This window comes from Psittacula echo (genome assembly GCF_963264785.1).
Source record: "Psittacula echo genome assembly, chromosome: 4".
Taxonomy (NCBI): domain Eukaryota; kingdom Metazoa; phylum Chordata; class Aves; order Psittaciformes; family Psittacidae; genus Psittacula; species Psittacula echo.
In genome coordinates, this window is record NC_137738.1 from 49,118,490 (window position 1) to 49,138,257 (window position 19,768).

Below are 19,768 nucleotides of genomic sequence, written 5' to 3' on the forward strand. Positions count from 1 at the left end.
CACAGCACAGTAGGTGGTGATATTCTGGAAGCCCCAGTGATATTTGTGAAATATTTTCATGTAAAAACCTAAAAAGGAAGCATTACTAATCTCCCTCATGTACTAGTTTGATTGGTTTTCATAGAATTAATGTTTCATTTTGGTTGATTGCCAGGCTCTTTCTCTTTTGTTTGATCATGAGCAAAACACAGTTCAGACAGCACACCTTAATTTTAAAACTGATTTTGTATTGCTTGGAACTTTCAAAGGCCAATACGACTTCTTGTGGCCCGTGATTTTCCCGTTGTGTGTGCAACGCATTGTTTTCTTTCCGTCCTAATTTGCAGGGGGCTGGGGAGCATTCCTCCAAAACCACCTTTCTTATTCTTACCTTGCCACCGAATGGCAGTAGAGTTGGGGGTACGCGGGAGGGGAAAGGGATGCGCTTACTGGTATGGAAGCGTGGCCTGGTCAGCCATGTGGGGACAGGTTCAGGGATCAGGGGACCAGGGTGGGGGTTGGAGATGTGCTTTTGGAGCCCTCTCAGTGCAAATCGCTCTGGAGCTCCTCAGTCTCCACTTACAGAAAAATAACTCTTCCCGACGGGGACCTCCTGCTTGGCCGCCCGGCCGCGGCACCGTGCTCTCACACTAACGGAAGATGCAGCTGAGAGCTGGAAAGCGCTCCTTTGCCGCCGGGCTTTCTCTCGCGGACTTCATCCACTGGAGTTAAGGCTCCCGTGGGACCGGCGTGCAGCGGGGAACCCCATCCTCCGCCTCCTCCACGCTTCCCAGTCAGGAGGAGGATTTGCGCCCGGTAACGCGAACCCCGAGCGCCTCCCCGGGAAGCGCCCGCGGGAGCCCCGCATCCGCGGCGACTGCACGGCAGGTGCTGCCGGGCCAGCCCTGCCCCGACAGGGAGTGCGGGGGAACGGGGGGCTACTGCAGCGCCTGACCGGGGCGGGGAGCGAACAAAGCTGCTGCCGAGGGCGCGCTGCCCCGACGGGGCCGGCCGGCACGGAGCCGCCCGCAGCGGGGCGGGGTGACCGGGGCACCCGGCCCCCCTTCTCCGCGCACACACACACACACGCACACGTCCGGACACACGCGTTCTCGGGCACACACAGAGGCACCGGCAGCCGCTAGTGAGCGGCGGGAGGATGCGGCGGCTTCGGCCCTGGGCGCTGGTGCTGGGCGGGCTACTGTGTGCCGCCGCCACCGCCGCCGAGCCGCCGCGGAGCTACCCGCACAGCGCGGTGCTGGACGACGCGGCCGCGTACCGCCTGCGCTGGGGCCGCCGCGGCAGCGCCCTCGCCTTCCGCCTGGAGGTGCGCACCCGCGGATACGTGGGCTTCGGGCTCTCGGCCAGCGGCGGCATGGCCTCGGCCGACATCGTGGTGGGGGGCGTGGAGCGCGGCCAGCCCTACCTGCAGGTAAGGCCCGGCTCCTTCTCTACTCTGCAGGGCTTCCCTGCCTGGGAGCGCTCCCGGCACTCCTATCCCGCCTCGGATCCTCTTTGTCCGCCCGCCTTTCCCGGCTGTTTCTCTCTCGGGACGCTCCTCTCTTCCTGCCCCTCTTTCTTTTGCAGCCTCTTCGCCTCTCATCTCCGAACCCCTTTGCTTCTTCCTTCCGTTTTTTTGGGTACCCCTATTGTTCTGTGTCCTCTCCCGCCGGAGGAGTTGCTCCTTTTCGACCCGCTCCCTGCCAACCTTCCCTCCAAACTTTTACACAGGATTCGTCAAAGGTGTCAAGTTTCTTTCCTCCTTACCCAGAAAATGCAGCAGCTCTTTTCTCTCCCTTTGGGCGCTCTCTCCCTGCCGCCCCTCTAGCCCAGACCCAAGGAGGACTGGGGAAGGGTGGCAGAGTCTCTCCCAGCGAGGTGTGGCTACTTTCCCCTCACCCTGCCAGCAACGGACGGCACTCGGCCGTCCCGGTGCAGCCTCACCTGTCTCTTCGTAATCCCACCGGCATGAGGGCACGATCCTACCGGCTTCCCAGCCTGCTGGGACACAGCCGATGCTGCTCCTTTCTCTGGTATTCCTCCTTTCCTCACCCGGAGGTGATTTGACCCTGGTATTGAAAGGATTTACAGAGTAACCACTGGGGATCCTGGTGCTTGTGCTTGGTCTGCTCAAGCAATCTCAGAGGAGCCCAACTGTTTGGCATAATTCTCTAGGTATGTTTCTGTAGGTGTCTAGATATTGCCAGGGCTATGGCTGGGAGCAGGAGCATGGGACATAGTTTCCGCTAGGGCTTCCAGCAAACCATCCCCTCTGAGGGGCACTGGTGGGGTATGAGCCGTAAGAAGGGAAGGGATCAGCATCATCGGTCCCCTCTCAGCGACCTGAGCTCAAGCTTGGAGGAGCTTGTCCTAGGGGACCAGCTCAGGGAGAGATTGTCCTAAGAGTGAGTGAAGGGGGAATCAGGCCCGGCATGACATCTTGTTCTCCCCAGTTGCCTAAATAATAACTTCTAAAGAGGTGATTTAAGAAGAGAGTAACACCCAGTTGTTAAGAGTTTTGTCTAGGAGAAGTTGTCTGTCTTTTCTTCATTGTATTGGAGCTAGTTGATCTTTGAAGCTGCTGCTCAAATTTTGAGAGCTTTTTATTTAAGAGTATGGATGTTTATTAACATTTCACCCTAAGAAAACTAAATGCTTAGTATGTTATCCCTAATATTTATCAAGATTTTATAAAATCAAAACTTTTCCAGAAAAAGGGAGTTGCTAGCATTTTTTTTTTTTTTCAGCTGTAAATTTGCTATATGAAGTTAGGCAAATATTTGTCTTAACTAAGTTAAGACTGTTGATTTTCAGAGTATTTTTTCTCCATATTTCAAAATTAATTTTTTTTTTTCTGAGAAACTCAGTCTAAATAAAACACTAATAATGAAAGCCCCCTATTCTGGTCATCAAGCGATGAGCTCTCGGCTCACAGGATGTAAAGCTTTCTGGAGCTTTACACTTTGGAAGATACACCTATTAACCACTGAAAGAAACCCAGACTTTGCACTTGGTTAGTTGATAGATCCTGTTAGGGTAAAGCAAGCCTTTTAGAAAGGCATCCAAACCTAGTGTGAAGACATCCAGTGATGGAATATCTATCACTTCCCTTGATAGTCTGTGGCAATGGAGAGTCAGTGCTGTTCCTGATTTCCTGTATTAGTTTGTCTGGATTCAGGTTCTAGCTGTGTATTTTCTCTACTGTATTAAAAATTCTATTCCCCCCACATCCCACCTCCATAAAGTTATTTATATGCTGTAATCAAGTCACTTCTCAATTTTCTTTTACACGCAATAAATACATTGACCTCTTTAAGCATCCCACTGCAGGACATTTTTCCCAGCACTCAAAGCACTTTTGTGGCTCTTTTCCGCATCCCTCATAGGTGTTCAGCATCCTCTAAAAATGACCCCACACTAATTCCGTTCTTTCACAGATTTTATTCGCTGGCATCCTATGACAGATATAACTGAGTTAGAAGAGGGAAGGACTGTAGCAAGTGCCTCCTGTTACAGAACACCAGATATTTTTCTGAAACCCTAATTTAGCACACAAACATATCCTGTACTAAGAGTTACGTATGAGTTGTTTTGTTGCACTTTTGAGTAGGTAAGACACAGAAGAAAAACTGTTAAGCTTGCTTGCAGCATGAGGTTTTCTCCATCCCTGTTCCTTATTCAGTTCTAGGCAGCAAGGTTTCTTTTTAAACTGGACTGAGGTCTTTCTAAAAGCTGCTCAGTTAAAATATTTCTGAACTTCACCAATAAGGAAAGAACAGAAACAAAGATCATGAAGAAACAAAATTTGTCAAAAGGCATTTTCTGGCCAGTCAGCAGAGATTGCTATAAAATGAAGAACTTGTTCTGGAATGCTGTTTCAATAATATTTAATTCTTCCCTTTACTGGACATGCAAATACAGTTAATATTTTAACACCATGTTCTGTGTTAAGTGTGCATCATCATCATTTACATTATTTACTACTGAGAAAGAATTTTTCATAGATAGTACCCTTGAAAGTATGTGGTTTTATGCCTAGCTGCACTCCATAAAATAAGTACACTCTATAATGAAAGAACTTACTTTTCTTTTTGGTTTCAGAAATATGTTTTTATTCCAGGATCATCAGTCGGAAAATGTGCATCGTGGTCTAAACTCTTAGAAGGGTCATTTTTTGGGTTTTTTGAAAGTTTCGAGATACTTGTTAGTGGCCTGATTTTCAGATGATGTTCTGAAACACCTTTATAGCCTTTCAAGTGGGCAGTGAAATTGCTAGTCTCCTGGGAGAATTTAGACTCTTTTTCCCTATAAATTCTCTCTCCTCCTTTAAAAATAGAACATCTTCTTGGAGGGAAGAGTCCTCTTCTCCGAACAAGCACGTAAATGTAGGCTTCAGCCATCAGTAAAGGTAAAAGTAGATGCTCCTTAGTCTATAGAAGATCTGTGTATCAAGGTAGCGGCAAACTTCCAGAGAGTTTTCAGAGAAGAGAGAAATCATTTCCCCTTCATTCTCTCAGAGCAAGTAGATGATATTCCCCACCATTAGCAAGCAGTGCTTGCTTTGAAAAAAAGGCTGGTGGTTCAAAGTTCTGGGTATCTGAGACTGGGATTTACTTTGTCAGTTTTTAGGTGTATCCTGAACTTGGGTGTAGTGAGTTATTTGTGTTGGATTGCTTTTCTGTGTTTGAGCTGTATTTAAGATAAGAGGGTGTCTGGCATAAGTAAAGGATAAAATGATCTGAAAGTCTGAGGTTTAGTTCTCTCTAAATATACCAAGGTGAAAAGTGGTATGAAGTGTTACAAAGAACAAATCTTCATTGTGCACCAGAATAGTTTTTGTAGAGCATTTGAATGATCAGAAAATTATACATTTACTATCTTAATGCTTCAGAAGGTCAGTATTTGGAGTAGGAACCTAGACATATTTTGGGAGGATGTAGAGGACATAGTATGAATACATATGAATACACATGCAACGTTACTGCATTGTCATGAGAGAGGTACCTCTACCCAGCAGAAGGAGAAAAAGAGATGAGTGAACAGATTATATTTGCATGTTAGTGAAGAGTCCTGTGGTGACAGAGCAGCAGAATATGTGAGTTTTGGGTGAGCGTGTTTGAGAACAAGTAGAAGATCCCAGTGAGGGCTGGTGTTGGAAAGTGGGGAGCTGCCTCTGTGTCTACAGGGAAGGGGTGGACTTGGAAGGAGAGTTGATACTTAGCAAAATGTTACCTTGAAATATTGTGGTCGTCACTTGCTGCATGTGTTACTTGTCATAAAAGTTCTTGGGGCAGACTTAGCTTTTGCATCTAGTTTTCTTTCCTCTTGTTTTCCTTCTCTTTTCTGTTCTTTCCCTTTTTTTTTTTTTTTTTTTTTTTTTTCTAAATGCATCTCTTTTGTGCTTATGAATTGACACAGCATGCATTTTCATGCTAGACCCATGCCTTTTCCTTGGTCTCCACCCCTGTCTGGAATTGTGCATCCCCACCCACAGCACGTAGCTGCTGAGAGCCCCATTTTGGGGAGAGTAATCCTCCTCGATGAATGCCTATTTTGTGCACATTATACAAGAGGGTTGCATTGTTAGAATCTTCTGTTGAACTTGCACAAAAATAGTTCCTACTTAGGGTGAATAGGGACTGTGTGTCACTAAAAAGTACTTTATTATTCATTACAGCCTTGCTTGTTAACTGTCACCCAAACTAAAGAATATCTGTTATCAAATGTATCCCATAGAGTTAGCTTAATTGCTCATAGGGAAGTACTTGGAAGGGATTTTAAAGGACAGAAAACAGTGAGCATTCTCTGTACTTAACGATATGCTGCTTTTAAGTGCACTCATGCCAACAGCAACAAAAGAACTGTTTAGAAAACAACTTGAAAGGCACCAAGAAAGAGATGCAAAGCGGGTGCCACACTGACATATTTCACATAGGACTTTGTTGGAGGTATTTTATGACTTTGGCCATTGGGGCAAAATCTCCAGATGACTAATGTGTCCATCTTGGCTTCCATGTGGGGCATAAAGAGACACTCCAGTGTACATCTCCACTGGCTGGGTGCTTTGTATCTTCCTTTCAGAGGTACAATAGTTAGGACATGGAAACAGTTGGTGAACAAAAGATGAGAAGAATTCTGTGGATCTTGTATTTTGCAGGCTTGGGGAGTAGGGCTGTTTTGCAAGGATTTTTTTGTTCTTCATGATATTTTTTCTTGTCCTTTGGATTTCGGAAAAACGAAGAAAATGAAATTTTTTTACAGCTCCCAAAAATAAGTACCTGGGGCAGGATGGAAATGTTGCCACTGTGAGTGATGCAGAGACTTAAAATAATTGGGGAATGATTTCATTCTCAATATAAACAAGAGGGAAGAGGGGAGATTTTCTAAAGCACATTGAGAAATTTAGTGAACAAGTATCACTAGTAGTTGTGCTTGAAAATCCCTTAAGTATTTTTAAAGCTTCCTCATAATTGAATTGAAGTAATTAAAACAAGAAAACTTGTACTGCTTAAATGTGGCTCCTGTGTAAGGAGTGTTCCTTGTGATAAGGTGCAGTTGTAAGATTGGATCACACAGTATCTCCCACTTACAGGTTTTCTTTCCCTTTGCTACATGTTTTGTCTAGTCTATTTGTGTTAAGACAGCCTTTAATCTAGCTTTATAGCTTCTGATATAACTGGAATATAACCTCTTAAATCAACATTTATTCTTGATGTAGACTTGGATAGGTCCTTCTGCAAAGTCAAATTATCCATGGCAATAAGTGATGTAGTATTTCAGCTTCTAACCACTCGTGCTTCTTATGCCTTTGTGCACTAAGTTAGGGAGCTCTCCACATTTCATTGTTTTTCACATGTATGTGAAGAAAATGATGATTTTGTATCTCCCAGGAATGCCACAGAAACCAAGCAGTGTCACTGCCAGCTGAAGGCTACCAGAAAGCTGCCCTGGGCAGCATTTAACAAGATATAAGAAACGCACTGAAGTGTATGCAAATGACACAGTCTGAATGAGGAAAGATGTGTCTCTAAGTAAATAATTATGTTTTGTGTGTAAAAAATACACAACCTCTTTTTGCAAAGAAAATATATGTACATGTAAACACACACATACATGCATTACTGTGTCTGTAAGTACACTAGTGGAAAATTTGTGTGTCTGTGTGTATAGGTGTATATGTGTAGGTCTGCATCTAAAATGCAGACACGCACACAATTACTTGTTACAGATAAAATGTTTCTGTCCCTGTCAAAGTTAGTAGTACAGCTTGAAGTGAATAATCCATATTTACTCCAGTGTAATCCAGCCAGTTTAATTGGAATTGTACCAGGAATTGTGGAATTGTGCGCAGCTTCTCGGAACCGCCTGTGTGAATGAGATTCCTGGCAAGGACGGAATCACTGCATGATAATCTGCTGTATAGGTTAAAAAATAATAATAATAAAAACCAAAATCAATTAATTACAAGCAGACCGCTCATAGGGCAGCTGATGAATTTGCCCATCCCAGTTACTGTAGGAACTTCTTGCATCTGCTTGATTGCTCTTGCTGTACCCTTTCTGCAGCTATTTTTTCATCTGTGGCCAAGCTCAAGATTTGATCAGTCAACTGGAATGCTCTCAAGGTGTTTTTATACAGAGGAGTGATGCTTCGTGTTAATTTTCTGTGGTTGGGCTCTGCTTTTCCCTAACATAAAAGCATAGTAAGATCTTTGCCTGAAACTCAAGCTGAAATTTATTTGAGGTTGCAAAACAGTTTGGTTTGCTTATTTGTAAACTCATGCTCTGTTTGCTTCTTGCCAAATACAGTGTAAAACCAGCTTCTTTTTGGTGGTAATATCCAGTGTGTGCTGGAACCATGAACAGCAGGATTCCATTTAAATTGAATGTGACAATAAAACAGAGAAATGTTAACCACAGTTATTTTTTTTGGAAACCCAGAGAGGCATAGCTTGGTGCTTATTTCAGACACACATTTTGGTCAATTCTTTTGCATACTGTAGCTATTTATTCATCCTATTTATACTAAGATAGATCCTGTCCTGCACCAACTTTCATCTTGGTTACTGCTTCCCAATTCCTTTTGCCAAACTTGTCTTCAGTCCTGGTCAAAGGCATCACTTTGGTAGTCTGGGTATAGTTGAAATTGTATGGGTTGGCTACAGACCATCAGTGAGGACTAGCTGCAACACAGCTCGCATATCTCAGTTAGAGAAAAGCAGTGTATAAATCCCAGCTCGTAAGCTGAGCCTGCAGGGTGATTGCTGGATGAGGCCACAGCATGAGAGTTATTTTATGCTCCTTGAGGTTGAAGGGTGCTGTATATAACTTAGGATGGGAAGTGGGTATCATAAACAAAACAATCTTGTACATTGTAAAGATCTGGGGAGGGAGTCCCATGAACACCTGTTCAAGCCTGCGATGACAGCTGATAATGCTTTTGGGGTCAGGCTTCCCTCTGCAGCTGTGCTTACATTCTCCAAGGAGAAACAAGCCTCTTTTCCCATCCTTAAGAAATTACTCTCCCCAACTATTTGTACAGCAGCAATCAGAAACCATATATGCCACAAAACATGTTTTTTAAGGAAGAGAGAGGTTAATGGGATCTGTAAAACAGTATAACATGATCTGTTTCACATATGGAAAAGAATATAAAAAAACTTGTACAGTCTGGAAGGTTTTTCATCGTCCATCTGTTGTTTCAACTTCTATGTAATGTGAGGAACGAAATGATTAATTATTTGACTGATTGTACAAACAAGTCCAGAGTTTAATATGCCATTTTATGCAATATTATTAAAGAGAGTACAGTAACTTCAAATGTTCCACACGTAAATAGTTTACATAAGCAAATTCTGAAGTAAAATAACATAGTTGTTGTTATGTAGCATGACTAGTAACACTTCTGAAGTGTTTTAAACACCGTTTTAATAACTAAAATAAAGTATTCATATAGAAAAATACAGTCATTTCACCCTTTTTGTAATGCTTAAACTTTGGTAAAATTGATGTGAAACTTGAAAGCTTGATCTTCATTTGATGTATATTATATACTTTTGTGTATATGAGAAACTGAAGAATCTGGATGCAAGCTCCGAATCAGTGTGTCAATCCATGTTGTTAGGTTTGTGCTGTGAGTGTTTCAGAAATTAAGTTTTAAGCACTTGATAATGATTGTAGCTCTTTTCTGGGACTCCCTGAAATTAAGGGGGGCTTGTATCAGTATAATCTGTCCTACAAAAGACACAAGTTTTCTGCCTAACTGGATGGTGTAGCAAAACCAAGTCTGTGTAAAAGAGGTTGCCACATTGGAGCCTTTCCTTACCTCGTAAGAATAAACTCTTCCAATATGAGGCACTTCTCAGACCGTGTGTGACAGATAACAAAGCACTGTAATTCTGTTGATGAAAATGTCACACTCCTTTGTCTATGGAATTACATGAATGGAACTTGTGACTTTAGATGAGTTCTGTATTACAGTAGTCCAGCCCTGGGAGAGTTTCAAACCATATTTAGGTATCCTCAGTTCAGCCAAAGCCCAGATGCCTAACATCCCCTCTCTGGTCCTGGTGAATCCATCCTCTGTGCTGTCACTTTTCAAAGGCCTTCAGACCTACCCAGCTTTCTCCCTCCACTAGACACAAGGACCTAAATGGAGTGTAGGCTGTCCAAATGTGGTAGTTATGATTGCATTTGTACCATAGGAGCAGGACTTCAATTTAGTCTTATTTTTCTACTGAAAGAGTAGAAAACGCTCTGAAAGCATACGAGATGTATAAAGATTCAGACACATATCTATACAGCTATATCTACAACTAACTTGTTCTTACTTTTACAAGAAGTTGCTGCATCACAGTTTGTCAATGTATCTTCATTTTTTATAACCTCCTTTTGTTCATTTTGTATACACTCCTTAAAGGCTTTTAAGTTCTGATGAGTACATTGATCAAAGTTGGTATTATTTAACTTAAAATCTTCTTTGTGGACAGAAAGAGATCAGTATGGTTCCTTGGCAATGTGGCCTTATTTTGTTTTAAAATGGATAAAAAGATTTAATGTGAGAGGTTGAGCAATGAAATTTTGAGCTGTTCAGGAATTTTTTTTTTTTTTTTTTTGTGATGAACATCTGGGTATTTTCAACAAAGGAAATAAGAATAAAGTAATAGAGGCAGCTTGCTAACTCCTAAGTAGTTCCTGGGAAGCATACTGACACTTGATTCCTCTTGAGCGGTCCACCGTCACTCAGTGGAGTTGCAGGACGTGGGAAATAAATGGACATCTCAGTCTTCCTGGGCACTACATAAGTTTGCTTCCCAGGTATTCTCATCACCTTGCTATTCCAGAGTTGTTTCCAGGTGGTGTGTATCAGGCAGAGAAACTAAGTGGAGAAAAGGAATTAATTACTTCACGGAAATATTCACATGGAAAAGATTAATGTTAGTTGGTCAGATTAGCATCTACCCACAAAATAATTAAAGGCGAGTCATTGCACTAGGTGCTGCACAGTGTCAACAGCAGGGGTAGGTAGTGAGCGCCTGGGAGCGCAGCACTGTGAGTACCAAACACAGCTTTCCCAGTGCAGCTCTCCCCGCAGGGAGCAGCGTGGTCCTCTCCTGGGGTGTGGGGTTTGGGACCACCCTCTCCAATGCATCTGCCGGAAGACACCACATCAGCCCCTCACAGGGAGCCAGAGCTTTGACCTGCCTTTGGTTATCATCCAGGAGAGTGAAATAATTACACTGACAATCACGTTATCAAGGCACATCTGAGCTAATACCTTAATTACAGACCTTCTTTGAGTTATTTTTGCATGCTCCCTGCAGGCTCATGGAAGTCAGGTCTGTATCACAAGAGGTTTTTTTGGTTGCAGCTGTGTTCTCTAGACTTGTTAAGGGATGGTGAAGTTCACCAGCAAAAGAGTTCAGTGTGCACACCTAACTTTGCTTCACATCTCCCAGCTTTCCTTCATGCCAGTTTCAGGCAAAGACTTTCAACCTGTTCACATGAGGAAAAGCTGTTCTTGAATTCATATTCCTCAATAATTCAATTTGTCGGTGCTTATTCTAATACAAGGGTGCCTTCCTCTGATACAGTGTAGCATTTCAGCAAAGATACCACACTTTGTTAAAAGCTGATGTTGACAAGTTTACATTTCTTATCTAGACAAACCCTAACTATTTTTAAGAAGGAAATGGAGGTTCCATCAAGGAGTGTTTTCAGAGCAGGGATGGTGCTGTGTATAGACATACATTGCCTCAGTCCAAGCTCTGATGCAGGGATAAAGTGGAGCATTTTGATCCCATAAAGTACCTATCTTCAAGAACCATCCCAGAACAGACCCATTGTTTCCCTCTGGAAAAGCAAATCCAAAATTATTTCTCTAAACAAACATAACTCATCAGTTCCCTTCCTTTCAGCATACAATTTCAGGTCCCAGACCTCTCTTTTGCTCTTTTCGGTAATTATTTTTCCATATGTGTATTCTTTCGCATATATACTCATTCATTTATAACCATGAGAAGTGCTGACAGGAAAAGAAACACTCTTTTGGTGCTTTCAACATTTCTGAAGTTTAGATTTGTTCCAGAGTGAAAAAATCCAAACTGTTTCAGTGGTTTTGGCAAGACAGAATTAAATTTTAATATAATAATTTATGTCATGTTATATATTATATTATGTTATATTATTAATATTATTAATATTTAAAATTGATAAAAAATGGTCAACATTTTACCCCTTTTTTCCTTGAAAATGCATTATGACTGAGATAAGTTTATTCAAATTTTTACCCAGATTAGTATATCTTAATGAAATGTTTAATCATGCAGTTAGTTGTATGTCTACAGAAGGCAAACCAGCTTGTGAACTCTGACTGGCATGCATGGGGTCTTCTGCACACACAGATTTCTGGGGCGGGGAGGTAGAAGTTTAAGATTGCAGCTCCTAAGTGATCCTCTACTGAATTAATCAGGTATCAGCTACTTTTACTGGCATCAGAATACTTGGGCATAACATTTTACAGTTTTTCAGCTGGGTTACCTTCACTTTAACAAGAAGGGAAAGCTATAAATCTTTCTAAAAGTGAATGGAGGTCTAAACAGCTGCAGAAGTAAAGGCCTTCCAGAAGCAGCCAGCACTGCATTATTTTGTGAAGGACACCACACAATTAATGGTGCCTGCCTGTTCTGTGTGAAAAATACATGTATTAGTTAAAAGCTCCCTCCCTATATCAAGCCTGGCAGAAACAGCCTAAAACTCAAAGGAGGGTGACCAGAGGAGGCACATCTGAGGCGGTGGCCAGCCTTTTCCAGGTGGCCAGAGTAGGAGGAGAGGGAAGGTCGGGTCCCAGCTGCAGGGGCTGCAGGAATTTGGGGTGAGGAGGTTAATGACGCAGCATCGCTGCAGCCGCTCCTCCATTGTACTGTGCCTCTGCTGAACCCCAGACGTGGAGCGCCTTTCTTACAAACAGCTCCCCACCCCCAAACCCCAACCTAGCCCCAACCCAGCATCTTTTGTATGAACTGAGCACTTCTTGGGCTAGTTAAGCCGTAGGGTTTCTGGTTCCAGACAATGTGCATTCAAGAGGTTTGCTTTTTGAGGGGAAGAACAAAACAAATGAGAAGTTGGGAGAAGAGGGAATGGCAATATTGTTGATGTGAATATTAATTGAAATTCATTCTCTTTGTAAATTCTCCCAAAGTCCACGACATCCCGGTTATGATGGTTGTTGGCTATAGCTTTTATTTCTGTGGTTATGTAGAGGCAATGTGTTAAAGTTACTCAAGGCATTCTTCAAGCTGCCTAGCAAGCAGGCGTGCTTTCTTGGAGATTTTTAATAAAAACAAGTTTAATACCACCTCAAGTTTATCATTTGATACAAAACTGATAGTTCATCATTTTACATAAAGGTGTGTTTTGAGAGGGGTTCAGTACTGGACATAAAGTTTAATTTTTAATTTAATATTGGGCCATCTTTTCTTTTCAACAGGATTATTTTACAGATGAAAACAGAGTGCTCAGAAAGGACCCTCAACAGGATTACCATCTGGAGTATGCCATGGAAAACAGTACACATACAATATTGGCTTTTAGCAGAGAACTGCACACTTGTGACACAAATGACAAGAGCATAACGGTAAGAGGATCTGCCTGTAGGTAGTGAGATGAATTAATTAATACAGACTAAATATATATATGTGGTTATGAAGCTGATTATTAAAATCTCATCTTAGTAAAAGGACAGAATTAGAGAAATTCACTTTCCAAAACATCTGGTTGGTCAACTTAAATGAACCAGGTGAAATACTTGCACTAGTTTCATTAAACTCTTATATTTTAATTTCAGCTTGCTTTGTCCTTCCACTCTAATGCATTGTATTCTCTAATTTCTAACACACCAAGTGAACACAGAATTGAAACTGGTACCTCTGGGCAATAAAGTCCTATATCCTACAGTTACAATCATTCAAGAGATGCCAGCTTGATAAACACTTTTTAGGTACTATGCTAACTTGTAATTGATCTTAAAGATAGACTTTTGAAAAAGTTTGGAGCAGATATATTTAAAGTACACATGTTCTATTTATTTATTCAAAATTAAGACTTTGAAGAGTTTTATCATAAAATTCTTTCCATGATAAAATACTTCTCATGGTAAGTTCTTCTGTTGCCCTAGGAACTGCTGTACTATTTCTTAATCATAATTTTGAATTATATGAAGGTGATGACTTCTGTATTGGCAATGACAGGTTAGAGAGATTTTCAAGGCCTTCTCTGCTTTGGCTTGTTTACTACACATTTTGAAAGCCTTGCTATAGTTGTTCAACAATATTATCATTATCCATGTTTTTACAATATACGCAATAATAACAATGTGATGAGCTGAAAGATGCAGGAAGCAAACCACAGCTGTATAAACAGCCAGATTTCCAAGCAGTCAGTGGATCTATGGTTTCCACACCTGCTCCAGATTTTCGATATAATTTAACATTCTGGGGCACTTCAGGATTTATTAGAGTACTTTTTCTCAAGGGTGATTATTGCAACCTGAGAATGGTTTACAGTGAATTGGTCTGTGCTGTGGCTGTAGATTGATTTTTAAGATGCAGATCTGCTCTGTAACTGATTATTTATCTTCCCTAGCATTTAAGGACAACAGTCCACAGAAGGTATTCACATCTTTACAGGGCTGTGCCTGGAAAATGTTTTTTGGGGAAACCTTCTGATTGCTGGCCAAATGAATGACATGTCTAAAAAACTATTTTTTCATGCATTTAGCTGGTTATCTCTTTGTGAGGCTGCTGTTTGCAGATATGATTTAAATTCACGTTAATGAAGGAATCTACCAGAGAGAGATTCATCTTCTGCGTATCTGCAATGAACTCCATGAGTATAAAACATTATAATTTTGAAGGGAAAATTGTGTCAGTAGATGACTGATTAACTGATCCTCTAGTACATGTTGTCATTGTTCAAATACAGCAACACTGACGTCATAGCTATCACAGGAATTATGTGAACTATGTAAAGAAGATTTTGTTCCTTTTCCTTATGGACTTTTTTGGTTTTTTTGTTTTTGTGGGTTTTTCTCTTCCAGGAGAGCACAGTGCGGGTAATATGGGCATACCACCACAAAGACATGGGAGAAGCAGGTCAAAACTACCATGGGTCTAATCGCGGTACAAAGAGTCTCCGTTTACTGAATCCTGAGAAAGAAGAAGTCTTATCTGCCTCTTTGCCATACTTTGACTTGACAAACAAAGACGTAAGTTACTCTGGGTTTTGGGTTTATGCAGAAATGGGGATAAATTTGTAGCCAAAGCTTTGGGCTTATGCAGCAGGGTAATGTGACTTTTATAATATTGTGTCCTTGCCCTTTTTATTAAGACAGGTGCCTGTACCAGACAAGGATACAACATATTGGTGCCAAATGTTCAAGATTCCTGTACAACATGAAAAGCATCATGTGACAAAGGTAAGTGATTCAGACTAAGCAAATTTAAAGGAGTTTAGATAACAGTTATGCTTCAAATCAGTTCTTGCACTTTCAAAATTTACTTACTGGAGGGAAAACCATACCTCTTGTCTGTCTTGGCAAACATGGGTCAAGTGTAAGTGTATGTGTATGTGTGTGCCTAGGACCTGACAACCGCCACATGTAGTGACAGAGCCCCTTCCTTTCTCTTCCCCTATATCCTCTCTCCCTTAAGAAAATGAGGTTGAAAATTGGTTTTGTCTGTAAACATTCCTGGCAAAGACAAAGTAAAATTGCCTGAAAGCATGTTTCATCAAGTTTCTACTTTTGTGGAAGAATTTAATGAATTTCTTTTAACAGAGAACAGTTTTAGATTGAAAAAAAAAAAAGAAAATAAAAAAGTTGAAGTTTGTTCAAAGGGCCAGGCTCTTATTTGATTCCAGTCACCCCTCTTGTGATTATCACAGTGGAGTTTTGCCACCTGACATCAAATGAGCACAGACGTCATTATCTTATATATATGTCAACATCCACACACGGTTCAGTGCAATCCAAGAAGATTTCAAAACCCAGGTGCACAAACGTGTTCTCTTATGGCACATTTTCTGTTTTTTATTTTTGGTTTGGAACTGAAAGCTGAAAACTTTGAAAACTGAAAGCACTGAAAGTGCTGGGGGGAAAGACTGTTCTCACATTTCTTCCCAGGAGCAATATACAGCAGACCTCTTAAAAGAACAACAACTTGTTATTGTTCTAAAACGCTTAAGATAGCTCTGGCCCTCATTTTTATCTGTCTTTGAACCTATTAATGCTTTTATGTATGCAATTATATTCCATCTTTTTTATTGTTGTCAGTTATATTTCTCCAATGCATTCAGCAAGACTGACATTTTAAATTAACTCAGAGAACTTAACGTGATCTCTAGTGTATGTCTGAGAAATACCTATAGTATAACCTATATACCTATTAGTATACATACTATAGTAATACTTATATACCTATTCTGAAATATTGTGGGGTTCTGCACTTTATCAGAATGAAGAATTGCAATACCCAAATTTGTGCCTTCTGGTACTTGATCTTTAGTCATATTTAAAATTTATGACAGCTCTTTTCACAAATCTGTATGAAAAGCATTATTTCGTTGTAATACAGTATATATATTGGGATTCCTACCTTTCTGCTTTCAAGTGAGAGAGCTTCAAAGTAGTGTATCAATCAGAATCATACTTCCCATGTTAAGTTTGGTGGAAGCTGTTCTGCTTACAAGTTCTCTAGAACTATTTACTGTTTGTATTTTCTATATTTATTTTTAAAATTTTTGCCTGACTGCACATACAGTTACTCATTAAAAAAAAAAAAAAAAAAAGGTTGGTGGAAGCTAAATAATGTTTTTAGCTCAAAATTACACTGATTAATTTTTCAGAATAGTTTAGTAATCTTTATGGCGATTTATGAAGAATATTATAATTTTAGAAATCATATTTTGAAGTCAGGAATTTGTTTTTTATAAAGGCAGAAATCAAAGTAGAATCCTCAGCAATTTAATGCCTTCAGAAAAGCAAACAAATTTCATCTTGCCTCTTAAAAAATGTTTAGAGAGAGAAAAACGATCACAGAAAGAAAGTACGATGTACAAACACTTCCTTAGAATTTCTTTTCAGGGGCACAACTTATATATATGTATATGTGACTTTTGTAGATGACGGCTAGAAGGCTGTTGTGGAATTGTATCTATGCACTCATGCATACTGATTAAACATTTCCTAAAGCCTACTGATAGACAAAGGATGGGGCTGATGGCTACTCCGGAGGATATTAGCTATGCAAACAGATTGAATTTCACTAAGAGGACAATGAATATTTGGCCTGATCAAACTGTCTGTGTTAGTTAAATACTTAGATAGATGTTGATTCTGGATTCCTTCTGTTCACCATTTTCATAAAAATATCATTTTTACAGGAAAAAATGTTTTGAAAATTATACAAATTCATTTCTGGTATAACTCACTCTACTTAAGTAGAGTACGTATGAGCTGACTTTGGCCATTTCTGTCCTCCTGTATTATTCTGTAGAGCACTGAAGTGCAGTTCATCTCTTGTTGGGGCATGCATGCCATCAGCATCATGGAAGCGTGTGCTTAGCTGTGTGCATATGTAGATCTGCTGGTGATCTTGAGTCCCACGTAGATGCAACAATAAAATTTCTTTTCATACTGTTCAGCTTTTCTCTGTAATTCCTTTATTCTTGAAAATTGCTCTGAGCATTTTATAATACATTTTATACATTTTAATAATTATATATTTTTAAAATACCAGTTTCATCAGGAAATCACAGTATTTTAATGAAGGAAAACCGTCTGTGAAAAAGTTATACATATCATTAAAGGTGGAGGCCAAGACTTTTAGTTATCTCTGGTTAACAAATGTCAGATTCTAAATCCAGATTCCAAAATAAAAACACTTTTAAACTTCCATTGACCATGCGTTATTTTGAAAAAATAGTAACTACATGTTGTCAAACAGAACATATTCAAAGCATTTACAAATAGATTTCATAAATACAATCTAGTGGGTAAGTGAAAACACTTGGTCCTAGGGTGCATCTACAGTAGTGTTTCAGTTCGAATGAGAAGCACACTTCTGAAGTGAACCTTTTAGTTATTCTTGCTTTATTCCTCCTTACTTTGGCGTGGTTACTGCCATGGAGTAGTCATGGAGCTCATGAACTGAAAGTCTTTAGGTGAAGCTTAACAGGTGGGTGTGCGCCAGGACCACAACAGGAGTTCTCCAGGTGGAAATGAGCCATTGGTCCATGAAACCAGCCCAGTGCTTTTACAAATGAAACACTTCTGATGCTGAATAGTGAGAATGTCCAGGACACGTACTTTTCCTTTTTCAAGCTTTTCATGGAACAAAAAAAGTCCCCCAAACTGAATGATTCTCTGAGAAATGAGAAACTTTTTTTGCAGATGTCGCTATGTGCTGCCTTTGCCTTCCAGGTAGCTCAGGCACAGTTCTCCACCTGATTGCTTGCATGAGGAAGCTTTTGATTCGAAGTGAATCAAAGGGCTTGTTTGGGTAATGATTGCAAGGCCTGGGTTCTTCTGTTAGCACGAGATAACTAGCATAAGGGAACTCAAAATCAGTCATAGGTAAATTATTTAAGACTTTATGTCTTTTCTTTCTCTTTACATAATATTCATGCTACTTTCCAAGAACCTTGGGTAATGAGAAACAGCATATTTTCATTGACTATTCTTGATCAAGCTGTACTTCATGACATGTAAATTGCGTGAGAGATAAGATTGTAATCTTGTGTTCATTTTATAGGTAGAATAAGGACATGGGTAAGTAATTTCTCTTTATGCTGCATTTACCAATGGAGAACAGAGCTTCAGTATGATAACAGGGCACCCAGCCAGGGTTAGGACTTTCTGTTTAATCTTTGTTTTATACCTCTTGCAACTTCTTCCCTAGGGAAGAGATTGTGTCTTCCTACATGTCCCTACAGTGTCTTCTGTTATGAGATTTTCTCTGATGCCTCCAGGAAATCCTGGAGAAATAACTCATAATAACATTATGCTTGCTAAGAAATGAAAAAAAAAATAAGATGGTTTCTCAACAGCAGGGCATAATAGTGTTAAGATTACCCAGATTACAACCAATATGAGGCACTGAGCTTGTTTTGTGACTCTGATGGAGTACATGGCCTCAGCTTCAAGCTGCCTACCTGGCTAAGCAGTGGTTGCTTGAAAATACTTTAAACTTCTACAGATTTTCTCTCCTGTGTATTTTTTGATAGTAGAACCATTATCAGGCTAATAGGTCAATTTTGAAAATAGCAATATGCAGAACAGATGAAAGGGCTTGCTTGGAAGTAATTATAGAATCACAGAATGGTTTGGGTTGGAAGGGAACCTTAAAGAAATCTAATTCCAACCCCTGTCACAGGAAGGGACATCTCCCACTGGACCATAAATAGCAGGCAACTGGCTTTCTTCACATCAGCTGTTTGCAGGATGGCTCCACTGTGGTCCTGGAGTGGTGGACCCTGACTGTTCTTTGCATGGGAGCGCATACATCGTAGCCTGTCTGCAAACTTCTCCTGCAGCTATGTGTGCATTGGCCTGTTTAGCTGCTTTGAGCTTCAGGCTGTGGTATGTGCCTCAGGCTTACTACGCTGGGGATTTTTACTTTTCTCACATACAGCAGTTAGCCAGGAGCTTTCTCAGAAGTAGCTTTCTTAGGATAAAAGCATTCCGCTTACTAGCCCAGACTTTCCAGAGATGTGTTTAAGGTTATTTCTTACTAGGATTTTTATAGTTCTCTGTAAGTATTATTATTCTGACTGGTCCTGAGTGTACCTCTTAATCTCATTCCAAAAGAAAGTTCCTGGTTTCACTGACTGCACCAGGGGAAGGACCTCAGCTCCAGCAGGACCTTTTGGGGTGTGTGTGGGGGACCTGCTGGTAGAGCAGACACACAGACATGTCCATGCACCGACCTGCATAGCAAGATTTCCGTCTCCCTGCTGAAGCCACTCTGAGGGCAGCAACCTGGGTGGGGAGATCCCTTGCAGGCAGAGTCTGTGCAGCAGCAGGGCTGGGAGTGGGGGCTTGCAGAGTGAGAGGTGCTGACCTAGAGGGGCACATACCAAAAAGGAGAGTTTCTGCAGCACCCTCCCTCTTGTAAATCACACGTTTTAAGTCTTTTATTGCTCTTTCCTTTTAAAAAGAAAGTTACTCAGTGGCAGCACACTGGAAATTCTGAAGTCCTTAAAATCTTGTTGAGGTGTCTGATTTTCGTGATATT

General features: G+C 40.8%; 1 protein-coding gene across 1 annotated transcript in view; it reads left to right on the plus strand.

The window, feature by feature from the left end:
- Positions 1-1,138: 1,138 nt before the first annotated feature.
- The window catches only part of MOXD1 (monooxygenase DBH like 1), a gene marked incomplete at both ends in the record, with an annotated part of 48,671 nt that continues 30,041 nt past the window's right edge, over positions 1,139-19,768 (plus strand). The window contains 4 exons of the mRNA XM_080614834.1: positions 1,139-1,411; positions 12,967-13,113; positions 14,575-14,742; positions 14,869-14,952. Of these exons, the coding sequence (XP_080470960.1) occupies positions 1,139-1,411; positions 12,967-13,113; positions 14,575-14,742; positions 14,869-14,952 (672 nt within the window). The remainder of the gene's footprint in view (positions 1,412-12,966; positions 13,114-14,574; positions 14,743-14,868; positions 14,953-19,768) is intronic.